This window comes from Temnothorax curvispinosus, unplaced genomic scaffold (genome assembly GCF_003070985.1).
Source record: "Temnothorax curvispinosus isolate PA1 unplaced genomic scaffold, ASM307098v1 QBEX01016584.1, whole genome shotgun sequence".
Lineage (NCBI taxonomy): Eukaryota > Metazoa > Arthropoda > Insecta > Hymenoptera > Formicidae > Temnothorax > Temnothorax curvispinosus.
Window position 1 is genome coordinate 41,942 of NW_020226364.1, and position 15,657 is coordinate 57,598.

The following is a 15,657-nucleotide window of genomic DNA, read 5'->3' on the forward strand; positions in this document are numbered from 1 at the left end:
AGCGAGGAACGATATTATTTCTTATGACTAGTTTCAAAATAATATATTTTTCTATTTAACATCTTAATATATAAAATCGCGGTTTAAAGTTAGAGAAAAATGTCATTGTTTACGATTATCGGTTTTTCTCTAAATAATCTATTTATCACAGACAATGACATTTCTTCAGTATCGGTCAAAGATTATAAAAGACCTTGCAAAATTCGCTGTTTTCTAATTTCCGTCATTGACCTCGACGTTGGAAACGTTAGTATCGCTCTTTTCCGAGTGCCAGGAATTTATGTGTCTCTCTAAGTCTCTCCTTCTGACCAAGACTTTGTCGCATATATTGCACTTATAGGGGCTGTCGTTTGTCGCGTGTAATCTCACGTGCTTGTTGAGATTACTGGGATCCCCGAATCTGTGCTGGCAAAAGTCGCATTTCAGAGGCTTGTAACCCGTATGCGTCCTAATGTGGATCCGCAGTCCGTACTTTCTTGAGTATATTTTATCACAAAAAATGCATCTATAGCCAGCACCGCATTTGCCCATGTCGCTGGCAAGTGTCTCCACTTCCGCGGGATCCTTCTTCTTGGATTCCGCTTGCATGTTAGAATGCATGTCGTAGGGTATGAAACTACTCCTGTAGACATCTCGATGCATCAGGGCTTCGTAGGGCCTCAATGCCAAGTAGCGATTTCTCTCCATATTCTTGATGGACGATTCGTAGGTCGATGTGCTCGGTAAGATCTCTGCCGGCGGGGATTTTACCGAGGAATACGGGGGTACCGGTGAGGGACCATTCGAGGACACGGACGATAATTGATTCGACGAGCACGGCGAATCGTTCCTCAACGAACGGGTGGTAGTGTCAATTGTTTGCACCGGGTACGCTGGAATACCGATCGGCAATGCTATTGGCCTGGAAACGGGCAAGGGTTTCAGCTCAAATGTGAAGCTTCTGCCTGCCTGACCGAAGGATAAATCCGTTCTCGGGGAATTAAGAATTTTATTCGCCAAAAGTATCCAAATGTAACTGTTGTCCATTCGGTTGCAATCCAACGCCAAATGCAGCTTCAAAGGATTTGGATAATTGAAACAGCTGTTGCAGTTATGGCACATGTAAACCTGACCTGCAATAATTAAATCAATCGTCTATTAATAAATGGTTCATTAATATTCAATTTTTTAATAATGCGTTTATTAATTTACATTATTATCGTACATTAATGCAGTTTAGAATTATGTAAGTTATAATTATTGGAGTTTACTTTTTTTGCGAATGTTATCATTAAATTTAATCATTAAAGTTGATCATTTTTGAGTACCGTACCGTGAGACCATTAAAATCTGTTTTGAATGAAAATTGAATTGAATTAGTGCCTAGCCATGAGATAGTAAGACTATGGACTTAGATTATTATTGTTTATTATTGAGATTATTGTTGATTATTATTGAGAAGGACCGGAATTGCGGTTGAAACGTTGTGAATTTTAAATATATTAATTATTTGGCCAGTTGGGTCGAACAAAAACGACTTTTGTTTTGTATAATATTTATTTACTGGCGAAGGAAGCTTCTTATTTTGTTATTATTGTTTAATTCTGTTTGCTAGAGATAGTCTTGTAACTTAGTTTTTTAATAAAAATTAATGGTGAGATTTATGATAAATACAAGTTTAAATTAAAGAAGTGCCATCACTAATTTACATTGATAGATTGATTATATGATATAGACTACAAAATTTTTATTGAAAAACATTTTTTTATTTTTTATTAACTATTTTAAAAATACTAAATAGTAGCGAAATGGCTCATTAATATTCAATTTTTTAATAATGTGTTATGAAATGATTAGATTCTTGAAACAATATAGTAAGAAATTTGCTAATAAAGAAATCTTGTAATTAACTTTGCATTTTATGATATTTAATGGTCGCCAGAAAACTAGCGAAGGATTATAACCAGTATTGATGACATGCGGAAAAATTAGACCAGGAAAATTCTCTTCCAAGACTCTTACCTTGAATGTTGCAATTTATCGGTGTTAAAAATGGAATGTTTAACATTGTCGAAATACAATCGTCAAACCACATTAATAACGGTTCTCCTGATGATATGTCTTTTATTGCTTTTAACACGAGTCCGCCATTGCTAATCGTGAGCAGAACGTTGTAATTTTGGAAATCTGTCGCCAAGGTGATGATTTTCAGCCAACAAGATGGGCTTATAGATCCATTGAGACAGTGAAGACGACCGCCAATGTCGATAATTTCAATGACACTCTAGAACATTAATATTTAATAGATTTTAAGTTAAAACTAAAATTCTGTGAGATATTCTATACTCTAACGTGCGCATTAAAATCACTTTATTACAAACGTCGAAAATATTTTTTTTTAAATAGAAACTCAAGACAGAAAAATTTAGTTCTTTAAATAAAATAATATAGAATTTGTACAAAAGTTTTTACACCACATACATGTTGAATGACTGATGTGTTTCCTTCGGGCAACGTATTGACGGGGATAATTTCCGTCATGGAGTTTCCTTTAAGAAGTCCAGCGGCTCGAACGAACGGTCTGCTCATGAGGAAGTTGGGCTTTCCAATCATGGTTAAATTGACATATCCTTGCGCTAAGTATTTTTGTACTTGGTATCTTTGAGATAAACTAGTTCTTTCTGGTTCTTCGCTTCTTCTTCTTGTTATTGCCTCGTATTCCGATACTATGGGATACATCACTTGCGCGTTCTTTAAAAGTTTCTGTAGGGCAGTTTTTTTTGAAATTTCGATAGGTACTGGACACTTTGAAATTCTCCTCACAAACTCTAGTTCTTCATCGATCAGTTCTCTTTGTAAACTATGTTTTCAGAAAACGCGTTAGAACGTGGTGATATTTTTCCGATTACAATAAATATATTCGATGAAATTGAAGTTGCACTATAACATTTCACAAAGTATTGCAGAACATTCGCGGATGTTGATTGTCACACAGTGCCAAGTCTTTTCAAGGCGTACCTTGAATCGTTGTACGCCGATCCGCATAGTCGCGAGTTAAGATATCAACTAAGATAGAGGTATATTTCATGCATGCTTTAAATCTGTACTGGAGGTGGTGCCTGATTTTGGTCATTGGTTTAGCTGCATGTATTCTCCCCTCTACCCTTCTCCGTACGAGTAGATACGTATACGTAATTGTATTTAGGGCCGGTAGTAGACAGGCCCTTCGGTCGCTTGCGAATCGTGTCGTTGGTGCAACCGCGTGGAATGGGAGGAGCTAGCTGGTCGTAGGTTCGCTTTCGGGGATTTTCTGCCTGCTGTAGCAGGTGCTACTTTCTCGTCACGTGGTATTACGGACGCCTTGTACGTTGCTAATAAAGGAGCAACAATTAAAAATTGAGATATATATGCATACGTATATGTATATTTATTTATTAATAAAATTAATCTAAATACAGATTGCATTACATCTAGGTAAAATTTTTGTGAAAATAATAACCAACGTATTGCGCGTCTTAATTTTAATTGCGTCGTGATTTTTCGTATTATCGTAAAGTGTAGTGCAAAATATTGTTGTGATTTTGATGAAGACGCGTGCAATTCGCGGATCGGTAGGGTAGGACCAGGAGCAGACAGACCTTCCGTACTCTCGATAGGGCTATAAAAGCTTCATGTGAAAAGACATTGTTTGGCTCAGCTGCGGCCCACTACGCGTCTCCGTATTACCAATGCGAGGGATCGACCGAAAGGTGCATCTGAATCAACGGTTGATTAGGAAATTAAGTGGCTTATTCTTCCCGGTGGTCCATGCCATTGATCGCGTAGGCGCGATATCGTTCGGATTTGTCTAATCGTCCGTCGATCTCGATGCACCCAGTACATTTTGGCGCTATCTTGCCAATGCGTGTCTCTCTCTCTTTTTTTATGTACGCAATAGATGATCTCGTAAAACGCTTTTCGCTGGACACGACGGTACTTATCGTTTTAACGACAAGATTAATCGTCTATGTGATGAATTAGCTATGCACATCAATTGAATATTGATATATACAAATGCTAAAGCAATACATTTTCATGACGTATATTTTTATTTCGAAAATGGATAAAAACGGATTTCACATATACACATATTTGACTTTGTATTTAATTGCTTTAATGTTTTGTGAACCGCTATCGACTTTAAATATGATCTCTCGCGAATACGATATTTCACGAATTCTTATAAGATATATTTTCGAAGCTATACACGTAGCTCACCAGTCTGATTCGGGACCAGAAAAGGGGCATGGTTCCTTCAGGCCGCGAATCTCTTTCAATGAATGACGTGATTCATCCGCGTGTGTGGATGTCGGAGCAGGGAATGACACGAGTGTTCACAAGCCGCACCATCCCCTGCACCAACCTCTCCCCGAATCGCTAGAAACTCGAGCACGAGTGTTTCACCATTCTATCGCGCCCTAAAATGTACGCAGCAAGTGTTTCAGCCCCTTGCACGATTCGTGAGTAGGAAGCAGAAGTATGAGAGATTCGGGGAACTTGTAAAGGCCCTATTAAAGGTGTAGCTATTTAAGAAAATATGCGGCGGGGAAGGGATACGTAACGGGGAAGTACGCAAAATTTATCTAATTTTCTGACTATGATATTTATCTGCCGAGATCTTCTCGTTAAACAATATAATAATCAATATGGATATAAAATAATTTAGTAAATTAATTATAATTAGCTCTGCATGCAATAATTTTTTAAACAAATTATCGTACAGAATATTAACAATATTACACCTACTCACCTTTCTCGCAGTTTGCTGATAAATTTTGTTTGTTGCTCGCACTGCGGCGGAGGGTCGTTCCCTTTAGTCGTTTCTTTCTAAAATCAGGGTGCAATTCAGACAACCGCGGAGCCAGCAAGCGAGCAAGTGTTCCGCCGTGACCAATGGGTCCCTTGCACGCATGTGTGCGCTTCCCAATGCGATATTAATATCGCGATTATCATCTACGTATTATCGCCGCACCCTCCTGGGTGGGATGTTCAAAATAAGCCTATGCGGAAGCACCCCTCCGCGATCTTGTATTCGCGCACCAAGCCGTGCACCAAGCACCCGGTGTGACGATGCACGAGGAGACGCAAGTGCATTTTGGTCTTGCACAGGATATACCGTTCAGTTCTAACTAGGAAATTCTTCCTTATGTATTAAAAATAAGAAAGCTTTATAGTGAAAGGAGAAACAATATTAATTTTTAAAAGTAATAATTTATAAATATGATATTTCATTTTTTAATAATACATTAATGTCATACAATGTACAAATTTCTTGCATGTTATATTATTCGATATGTACGCATTGTTATGTTTTTTCTTTCGTGAACAAGTGGGATTTAAAAAAAGATATTTTATAATATCGGTATGTATGATACGTTGATATAGCCGTGCACCATATATATTATGAACTTTCTATATTATATCATCATTAACGATAAGTATATTTTGCATACATTTAAAAGTGCGTATAGAGACACATGCATGCGAATCGTCGGTGACGAAAGATGCGCGTAGACTTGGAACCTTTTGCCACGGGGAGACGGAACCAATTTCATTGTTCTGTGTCCCTTTACTGAAATCCTGAGTTATGGTCGCCTTTGCGGGGAGGCAGTCATAAAGGTGATTCGTCTCGGTTCTGCAAGTGTCAAAAGTCTAACGCTGCCTCGAACGAGACGGTGGCTTATGTATTATTAATATTCGCTGCAAATTGCGCTGGCCAGACTGGTTTAGCTGGCGAGTTTTGTCGGATAAACTACAGCTATCTAAAGATTGCCAATAATTATCTTCTGGAATTTTTTAATTTAATTTTATATTATTTTTTGTTTGTTATATCTATCGTATTGCGAAAATATGTTGGAACAATTATTATTATAATAATTGTAATATTGCTAACAATTATTACAACTGTAATTATTATTAATAATTAAATAATAAATTGTTGATAATTTTTGTACAAAATTTTACATATAAAGAAAATTTTTTATTATATTTCAATAATCTAATCTAGATTAATTTAATCGATGTGTTTTGCAAATTTTTCTGCATTGCATTCCATGCCAGGAAAGTCAAAGTGCACTTCCGCTGTCCACGTGCCACGTCGACATATTGCTCGCGTCCCGCAGAAACGAGTGCCATGTAACACGACACGTGACCACCGAATACCCCACAGATATTCTCCATTCCGACCACGCGCCCCGCGTGGCAGTATTTAACCATTAGGAACTGTTTACTTGATTTTAAGAGTCAATCCAATTCACATGATTGTCCACGGGTAAATATTAAAATACGATAGTGTTTCGTTTTCACTCAAGCCAACAGCCCCAGAGCGGGAAGATATTTTTATAAAATATAAAATTACATAATATAATAAATTTTAAAAATTTTTTATCGCAAATAATTATTGTAAGAGCCGTAAAGTTAAATTTAAAAAAAAGTAAAATGTGTCTTTCTCAAGAACTACGTTGATTTGTATTTTTACAATAGTTCTTAAATTTGCACGTGTCGCATTCGCAACGAGAAAAAATCACGTGAAGATGCAGGTGACACGGGTCACATGGCAAAATAATGTCGGGGCGCTCGTGGCATACCAGTCCCGGTGCATTGGACATCTTTACCCCTCTTCGTTCAGCGTGCGGTAGACCACCCCTTCTCCCTCTCCTCCAAAAACACGACTCACTTGGCACACAATTTTTGTGCATATAATGCACGGTACGAGAAAGCAGTTCCCCTTGCTTAATTTAATCCAATACAATATGTCCCCTTGTCTCACTCCGTTTCCACCCTTCACCCGCGAGGGCTTAGTTAAAGAGGGTGGGTGGCTTTTTAAAACTGTGCCGATCTCAATTCAGCGTGAAACCTCATCCCATTACGATCGGTCTAATCCTGATTGGAGCGGACAGGTTTTTTACTTTGGCGGTGTATCGGTGGCCTATGATCGTGTCTAGGGGGTGAATTTCAGAAATAATCTCTGTTCAATATTTGTCGTACCTTAGATAAATACAAAAATGCACTAATATTAATGATAAACACGTTTTAATAAATGTTATATTTTGCGACTAAATATACGAGAAATACAAAATGTGCAATGTGTATTAATAGGTTTACACATACACATTTTTTCTTCCTGGAATAAATGCTTAATATATATGTTAATTTTGTTAACGTTTTAGCAAATTCTATTAGAAAATTTTATTAATTGTTCTTATCGATGTAATCTATGTGCATATAACATTATTTCAAATAACAAAGACTTCGATCAATACGAACGTTTCATATTGAAATCTCAGTTAGTTGAAATAATAGGCTAATTTTTCCTTTTCTTTCTTCCTCTGGAATTAGGCTTGAATCCTTTTTCCGATTTTATGGCGTTTCTTGCGATGTTGATGTCCATCTGTCTTTCCAGCGTTTTAATGGATTTCTGCCTGGTGGTCTTTTGAACTGTAGCTTTCCGTCCCTTGCCTTTACAATTCTATTGTTGTTCTATTCTTGATACATGGCTTCTCTACTTTGTCTCTTATCTACCTGACGATGTCCTGAATATAACAGATTTTTCCTCATTTGTACAATACGGACTATGCTTTTAATTTTGTATCAGCTCTAGTTCCGTTGCATAAGTCATTTTCATTAGTCATTATTAGTCAAACACAGGTTTTGTATATTCTGATCTTGGTCTCTTGTTTTATGTAGTTGTTTTGCTATATAAGGTTTTTTAAACATCCCGACATTCTTACCGTTTTGTTGTCTAACTTTGGACTTCAGTTTTCTTGTTTTTCACTATGTTATTGTACATAGCCGTCAGGTAAAATTGATGTAGTAATCTTTGTAGCTCGTCCTCATTTTCGGATACTATTACAGTGTTATACTTAACATAAGATTGGTGTTTTCCTTTCATGTGTTCTGAATGGCCTGCGTTCTTCATTTCTGCTATTTTTGCTATTATTTGTGCATATGAGATTGAAGAGGTAAAACGAGCTTAAAGAGTCTTTGTCTTATTTCCATCAGTATCAATATTTGTTCTGTCAGTATATTATTGACAAATATACGAGTCGTGTTAGAGTTCAAAGCTTCAATTACTTTGATATCCCATAGGCATGTTTGCTCCTTTTAGTTTGTCAGCGATATCATAAAACCTAATTCGATCGAATGTTTCGGTCAGGTCTATGAGGTACATAAATGGTTTGTCGAATCTATTGATTCTCTATTGATTTATCTATTATATTATATCTGTCAGGCGACGAATAAAGTGTCTATTTTTTTTGGAAACCCTGTTGTTCTCACTCATGTATATTAGCTCCGAAAGAATGATTCTAATGATTCTGATGAGCAGTTTTATTACTGAGAAAAGTTATTCCTCTATAGTTTTCTAGCCGCTTTTTATCTTCTTTTTTGAATGTCTATAATGTTCTTTTAGTCATTTGGGATAGTTTCGTTGTTTAGTATTTTCTGGAACTGCTTCGTCAATTGCGATTATAGTTCTTTCCCTTCATACTTCATCAGTTCGTTTTGTAGTTCATTAATCTCAGGTATCTTTCTATACTTTAAGGTTTTCGCAAGTTCTTCTACGAGGCTTGGATTGATCCAAGTAGTTGGCTCTGTTGGCGGTGTTGCTTTAGCGTGCTTTTAGCCTGACTAACGAGTGTAAAAACACATCCTGTTTTAGTGACATTGCATTTGTTATTTTCGACGTAGGAGAAATATTCTCAGCTGTGTTAGCTCTTCAATGTGGGTTAGGACGACAATCCACGACAGTCTGATTAATTGAGAATGGAAGCGAATTTTAAAACAACTGATTTGAGAGGGAGGGAGACACAAATCTTATCTTATAAGATCGTGAATTATTATTAAAAAATAAAAATATCTTAATTTGGTAAACAGGAGTAATTTCTAATGTAAGAAATATTCGTTGTGCGTATGGAATGAATTTTTTTATATTTTTGTTTATTTCATATGTACTTAAATTTTTAGATCTCTGGAATTACAAATTACTTTTTAGAATATAATCAGCTTTTTATTCTCATTCTTGAAAGCGTTGTGCAGCGTTTCCATGTTAATCTAAACTGCAAACAAATAAATGACGAATTATTATATGTATTACAAATAATACATTAAATATTGTATAAGAAAAATATCTGTCTTCTACAAATGTCATAATACGTGTTACGTCACAGTACATATTAAGACCTCAGCAAAAGAAAAATCTTGTATAGTTTAGAACGATTTTGATTTAAGATAAATTGATTTGGATAAAGCTTATCTTTAGCTCTTGCATCTTTTCTATGACAGCGAGAGCAATTATACCGCGTTGATTTCGAGAATCGATAATTAATTTCTGATGGGCCTTTCTCGTTCTTTCGGCGGTTACTGTTTGCGATAGGGATTGCGAGCGCTGCGGTGACCTGTCAGAGGGTGCAAGCGAAGGAGATGGATTTGTTGCACAGCTGTGTATACTGCTTAATGTAGAAGGTACCGGGTTCGGATATTGCTTTGTGCTGGTTAAAGTAAATCCTGTTATCTAAAAGTTAACTATGGTTTGCCCATTTTCCGGCATCATTAATGTCTTTTAAATTGCACGACAGTGATGTAGTTAGCGATAACAAAAATTACATGTTATAAAAAAATTGCTACCGAACCATTACTAAATATTTATGATCTAATAATAATACGCATTTTCTACATCTTCGTTCACTCTTTCAGATTTTACTTTTATTTTCATTTTAATTTAATAGTTAAATAAAATTTTGCTGAGATTTTAATTTCGCAACTTGCCTGGTAAAATAAATTTTTAAATCTTTATGTCGCAAATATATACAGGATATCGTACCAAATTATTTATCACGCTAAACTGCGTGATGACTTTCCATCGCGGGTGATTCGTAGTTCACAAAATCGCTATCAGTTTCACCTCCTTCTAAATTGTATACGTTTGCTAGTCTCTTGTTTCTTGAAATATCATATTCTTCACCAAGCTGCCTGTACGTCTGCGCGCGGTTTTCCAAGATTTCTCTAATAATTTCTGTGAAATGATTGTTATACATTTGTATATGTCTATTTCCTACATCAGAAAGCTCTATTAGATAAATCTCTTTTCTATTTTATATTTGGTCTTTTAAAAATAAAATTTGAGAAAGTACAGTTACGAATGCCTTCTAAAGATTTTTTACTTTAAGCTCAGCCTTACCCATTAACAATTCTCTGCTTTCAATCATATTACCCATTTCTTTTTTTACTTCTTTCATTAACCACGGCATGAAACCTTCTTCGACGTCTGGAAATATATGCGCGATACATTATCGTCCAAATAAATAGCAAGATAATTAAGAGGGAGGGAGGAAATGAACACAAATTCAATAGAAATATAGAATCGATAAATATAGATAGAAATTAAAGAGCCTTTACAATTATTAAATTTGAGAAAAATTGTGTTTTTTGCGAGCTCACGAACCAGCCTTGATCTCGTCCAGTAAGTAGCCAGACATCTTCAGACCCTCCAGAACCGCGGGCAAAAGTTCGGCGATGTATCCTGTTAACAATACCGCAGCCGCGACTCGTTCCTCGGTCTCCTGCTGAGCTTTCACCGCCTCTTCGTGTTGTTTCAGGCGTTGATCCTGCGGGTTGAAAACGAATTTACTTTATTTTACACACTTTCTTGCTCTCTATTTATGATAATGTAAAGAAAGTAAATGAAGGATTTGAAGGATTAGAGTGCCGAAATATTAAAAGATCAAAATAGAAAGTCGATATACCTTCTCTTCTCTACGTCTCCTCTCCTCTTCCGCCAGTCGTTGCTCTTCAGCTTTTTCAGCCATGCGCAATTCGAGGAATCTTCTCTGCTGCTCCTTAAGAGCAGCGATTTCCTCCTCTTCCAGAACCTCGATTAGAGCTTGTTCGATAGTCTTGCCTACCAACACCTCCAAAATCGGTTGGACTTCCGTGTCGTAATCGAAGAGCTGGAAATATCGCGATGCAAAAAATTTGCTCTACAGATCGATCTGACTATAATAAAACACCACTATTGTAAGAAAATATTAAGAGCACGTACTTCCCCGGGTTCGATTTGAGTGCACACATCTCGACCAACTTTGCCTGGATAATAGCTCGGCAGTACTGGTTTTTCCAAGAAATAATCGGTTTGTGTGGCTACCTCGGATTCATCCGGTTTCTCTGTTAGCTTGAATATACATTTAAAAATTTGATATATGCTTTAGCTTGCCTTAATGCAAAGTAACAATTTATTAATAAAGAAATATATAAATGAAGACTTCTCAATTAACCTCCTCGAGAAAAATCTCAGTTTGCACCGGTTCGTGTTTTCTTCCAGGAACCGGAGGAGGCGAACCCGTCCTGCAGACGGCTCTGCAAGCTTGCACTTGAGCACGTTTTCTCGCCAAATGTCTTCGTCTCGCTTCCGCTTGCCTCGCTGCTATTGATTGTTCTCCATCGATCTAGATAAATACGAATTTCACAAAAAAAATACGGATCTTTTGTTTCGAAAAATTAGTGAGGTACTTACGAGAGGAACGGAAGCGATTGTGCTTCCGCGAGCCACTCGGCGATCAAACATAATATTCCCGAAAGGAACCGATTGATCACTGCAAAATAACGTTGTGTTTGTAGTAAAACTCAATTCTTAATGGTAACATTAAACAAATTTAAAAAAAGTTCAGCTGAACATGCTGAGAAATAATTATTATGAAACGGCCATCTCTCTCTTAGGCAAGCATCGACAAACTTTTTACAAAATAATGAATTTTTAAAAATTGTATATGTCACAGTAAAAGCGTGAAATCAGTAAATATATACACTTACTAGTCAATGTATGAATTTACTAGTCAATGTACACATTTACTAAAAGTTTCATATTTTAAATTTATATTTTAATGATATTGCTTTAATAAGCAATATTATTATCACACTGATACAAATTGGGTTGGGTTAGATTAGTTTTTTGGGGTGTAGGAGCGTAGCTCCTAATTTTAATTTAATTACGTAAGAAAATCTTAAACTAACTCATCGACTATTATCGAAAAATATATATATATATATATACTCTCTAAATCTGAATCAGTGAATAGTCACTGATATCAGACTATTCACTCAGCAGTATTAATTTTATATGATATATATTAAAATAGAGATTATACGTGTCGCTACGCAGCAAATTATAATATAGAAAAGAAATAATTTAAATAATCCATTATTAAAGATTATATTCGAGATATATCTATCTACTAGCACTTATTGAAGCATGCGTTTCAATCGCATAGTAACAAAACATCACGATGATGGTGTCTACGACCCTGCTGCACGCTAATGGTTTCGATAACAATCACGACAGTCTCTATCGTGAACGCAATAAAACGTTTACAACATATTTTCATGTGCTGAACTCATTTACCCATATTCAAAGAAGATTTTTGAAGATTCAAGATTAAATTTTTATATTTGATTAGATGAAAATAATAAAATTACTAAAGAGTAGAATAGTCTTGTATTTTATCCGATTATATTTTATTAATGCAGAGTAGTTGGTTATGAAAACCATTTAATAATAGAAGAAAAATAAAAATTAACCCTTTGTCTACTTGTTTAGCTACCTATTTTTTTATACTGGTCTTTTCGAGGGTCTTTTTAATTTTTTTTTATTCACTTGCACAGTAAGCAACTAGAGAAACAAAATGACTAGTCACATAGTAGAATGAAGAGCTAAGATTCACACAACAGTTTTAATTACATAATTTAAAATATATGCGTGAAGTTTGAGTCTAGTGGACCCCAATGTGAGGTTCTAGGGTTAATATTATTGGTTGAGAACAGTTGTTTCACGTCGTACGCGATTTTCGTTCAAGAATGTGGTGCACCAGAAGCGACGACAGAGAGAAACTCGAACGTGACCACAAGCGCACGAGAATAAATCGTCGGGCCGACGAGAAGAAAAAAAAGCGGGGAAAAAGCAGCTGCTATCAACTAAAAGACCAGTGATAAGTGTGGTATCACTTGTAAGGTTATTTTCGTTACCCGCGGAGGCTCGGCAGCATATTCATCATGCCCTCGATCGGTTCCAACTTTTTTGGTAAAGCTCGCGGCGTCTGCGGGAATCTGCTAGAAAAACAATTCCCGCTCTTCTTACACACCCTTTTTCTCTACTTTCGGAATGCCTCTCATATTATCTTTATTCATGCGCTTCAATTGAATTCATTATCTTCATTCACGCGCTTTAATTGAATTCATAATCGCATTTTGCCTTTTGGGACAGAGACACCTTTCACGCTTTTAAATTGAGACGCGTGCCGGCGATAAGCTCGATAAGCGAGCCTCTTTTAGTAGACCGATTGATTACATTCCTGCAATGTCTATCTCATTTCGTAAATATTTAATTTTTGATGAGAACGATGCAAAATTAAAGTAAGATACGTATATTGCAATTTGCACGAAAATGTTTTTTGGTAAAATTTGTATCGTCATTCTGAATGAAAGAAATAGAAACAGGAGCGGATTACTTTTTGTGATTTGAGATAAATAATTTTTAAATGCTCTTTAAGAATATAATTAAGTTAGAAGATATTAAAAAGGTAATGTTCCTGTTTTATGTAATACAACTTTTAAAAAATCGACAAATTTTCTTGCAAATAAAAGTGTTTTGCGCTTTTCTGAAACATCGTGGCAGCTCTCTCTCTCTTTTTCTCTCTCTATAAATCCGCTCCTGATTTTAAGACAACAATCACGACACCGACATGCCAATTAAACGGTGTTTACGAAGGCAGCTATATACTAAGTCACCTCAGCGTCACTTACGCTGGCTCGCTCCTCTTGAACCTCCTCGCCTGCTCGTTCAAGGTCGAGGCGGTGGCGATGGTAGTGGCGTTCATCATACCGAGGGAAAAGTCTACGGTAGCCTTTAGGGCGGCTGGACATCGGGCATTGTGGCTATTGTGACGTACCTCCGGCCTCTTGCCTCCGACTAGCGATATCAGTGGTTTGAATCTGCTCTTCAGAGGACATCCGTCCGCCGCCTCCTCCTCATTTTTGCTGGGCGCGATGCCGAGCAAGGCCGCCACTTCCGGCGGCGGCATTAGAAATTCCCCCGTCTTCACGGTCGTGATGAACGGCTTCTTCTGGATCGATTTCTTGGGCGACTTGCGGCCTTGCTCCGCCTCGGCTTGCTCTTGGATCTTTTTCAGTTTCGCGTTCAGCACCTCATTGAAATCCTCCGTTGATAAGACGATGCTGGGCTTAGCCGTAAACGGTCTCTCCTCAGCTAACAACTCTAAGCTATCTTGACTTTTACTCTGATGCTTTTTCTTCAGAGGATTAACTTGATGCGATTGTAGATTAGCCAAGACCAGATGTTCATTGGACTTGCTGATGCGTCTGCGATTACAGAGATTATTCTTCATCGCGTTCTTCATGTTCCTCAAGTTGGTGAGTTGCGACGCATTTATCTCATCGTCCTCGTTGACGTGTAAGAGCGGCAGACTCGAGTCCAGGCCATCCTTCTGTAAGATCGTGAAGGCCGGCGGGTCCTTCGTCTCATAATCGAAAGACTCCGCATCCGTTGACGGTGCCAGAGTCGAAATACCGGCCGGCATCCTTTCGATTCTTTCAGACGCCCGATTTTGCGGCGGACATGGTGAATCGATCGAAGAGGATTAAAATCGTGCGTCGTGTTTAACTTTTCAAGCGTTCCCCTTCAAAAGTTTGAAGATTACATTTTTATTATGCGTTTATATTGTGTGGAGGAAGGTAATTGTGCCTCGAAAATCTCAGAAGCTATTATCTCAGAGCTCAGAGTCTATTGATCGCTCATTGTTTGTCTGTACTTTCGCGAAGTGAGAACATGATACATAGTTGCTGAAACGTGATCGTGGCGCTCGCAATTATTTCTTTAATTATTCACCGATGAAGTCACGAGAGGTGTAGCTATAAGCAAGTTTATCTAATTGAACAGCAATTTGCGAGAGTTAACGGTGAGAACTCATGGTAAGAAGAAATATTTTTATTAATCTTGATAAAAATAATAAGATATGAAGATTATTGCAAATTTTGTGAAAAACGTAATAAGATCTGGTGAGTTATTTGCATACATGTATATTATTTAGATAACAACTCGTTTGAAAACATTTTTATTATTATCAGGCCAATTTTGGGACGCATATTATTTTAAAGTTTTGAAGTTACAACCAAGAAAATATCATAATCGCGTTTTCGTGCTACATAAACGCAGAAATTGTGTTCGCGTGTTTATAATATCGAAGTTAGAGCTCTTTGAAATTATATCGACTTCAATCCCTCTTACAATCGCTTCACATCAATACGTACTGTGCAAAACTGACGCCAAACCGGCGGTTTTGCTGACCGCGGAAGATCGAGGAAAAACGTCGTGATCGTTCGTCGAGTGTAGCCGCGGCATTACTGACTGGCTCGGGGGAGTTCAGAGACTGGACAATGTCCTTAGAATCGACCGATATAGACCGCATAGGCCAAGTTGCACGTATATCTTCACCCCGCGACCGGCCACTCAATAACGCTGACCACTGCGAACGTTGCGCATGCTTAAGTCCACCGACAAAGGGTGGAATATTGTCGGGGTTTTACCTGCCTAGGGAACCTACCCGGGAACTTCCAACCCTGGCAACACTTCAA

At 37.2% G+C, this 15,657-nt stretch overlaps 2 protein-coding genes across 4 annotated transcripts; both read right to left on the reverse strand.

The window, feature by feature from the left end:
* Positions 1-213: 213 nt before the first annotated feature.
* On the reverse strand, positions 214-2,718 carry LOC112466831 (zinc finger protein 672-like). Its single transcript, XM_025035160.1, has 3 exons — positions 2,461-2,718; positions 2,002-2,263; positions 214-1,112 (listed from the first exon to the last, which is right to left on the reverse strand). The coding sequence occupies exons 1-3, from the start codon at positions 2,716-2,718 to the stop codon at positions 214-216; spliced, it is 1,419 nt and encodes a 472-aa protein (XP_024890928.1).
* Positions 2,719-8,970: 6,252 nt separating this feature from the next.
* On the reverse strand, positions 8,971-15,433 carry LOC112466824 (radial spoke head protein 3 homolog). Of its 3 annotated transcripts, none has more exons than XM_025035154.1 (11): positions 15,334-15,433; positions 13,810-14,702; positions 13,033-13,113; positions 11,528-11,606; positions 11,289-11,459; positions 11,057-11,185; positions 10,761-10,964; positions 10,460-10,622; positions 10,196-10,282; positions 9,839-10,030; positions 8,971-9,074 (listed from the first exon to the last, which is right to left on the reverse strand). In XM_025035154.1, exons 2-10 carry the CDS (start codon positions 14,601-14,603, stop codon positions 9,855-9,857), a joined length of 1,884 nt encoding a protein of 627 aa, XP_024890922.1. In that variant the 5' UTR covers positions 14,604-14,702; positions 15,334-15,433; the 3' UTR covers positions 8,971-9,074; positions 9,839-9,854. The 3 variants fall into 3 exon arrangements, with proteins under 3 accessions (XP_024890922.1, XP_024890921.1, XP_024890923.1); XM_025035153.1 differs by having other exon boundaries at positions 13,033-13,116; XM_025035155.1 differs by lacking the exon at positions 13,033-13,113.
* Between the last annotated feature and the right edge of the window lie 224 nt (positions 15,434-15,657).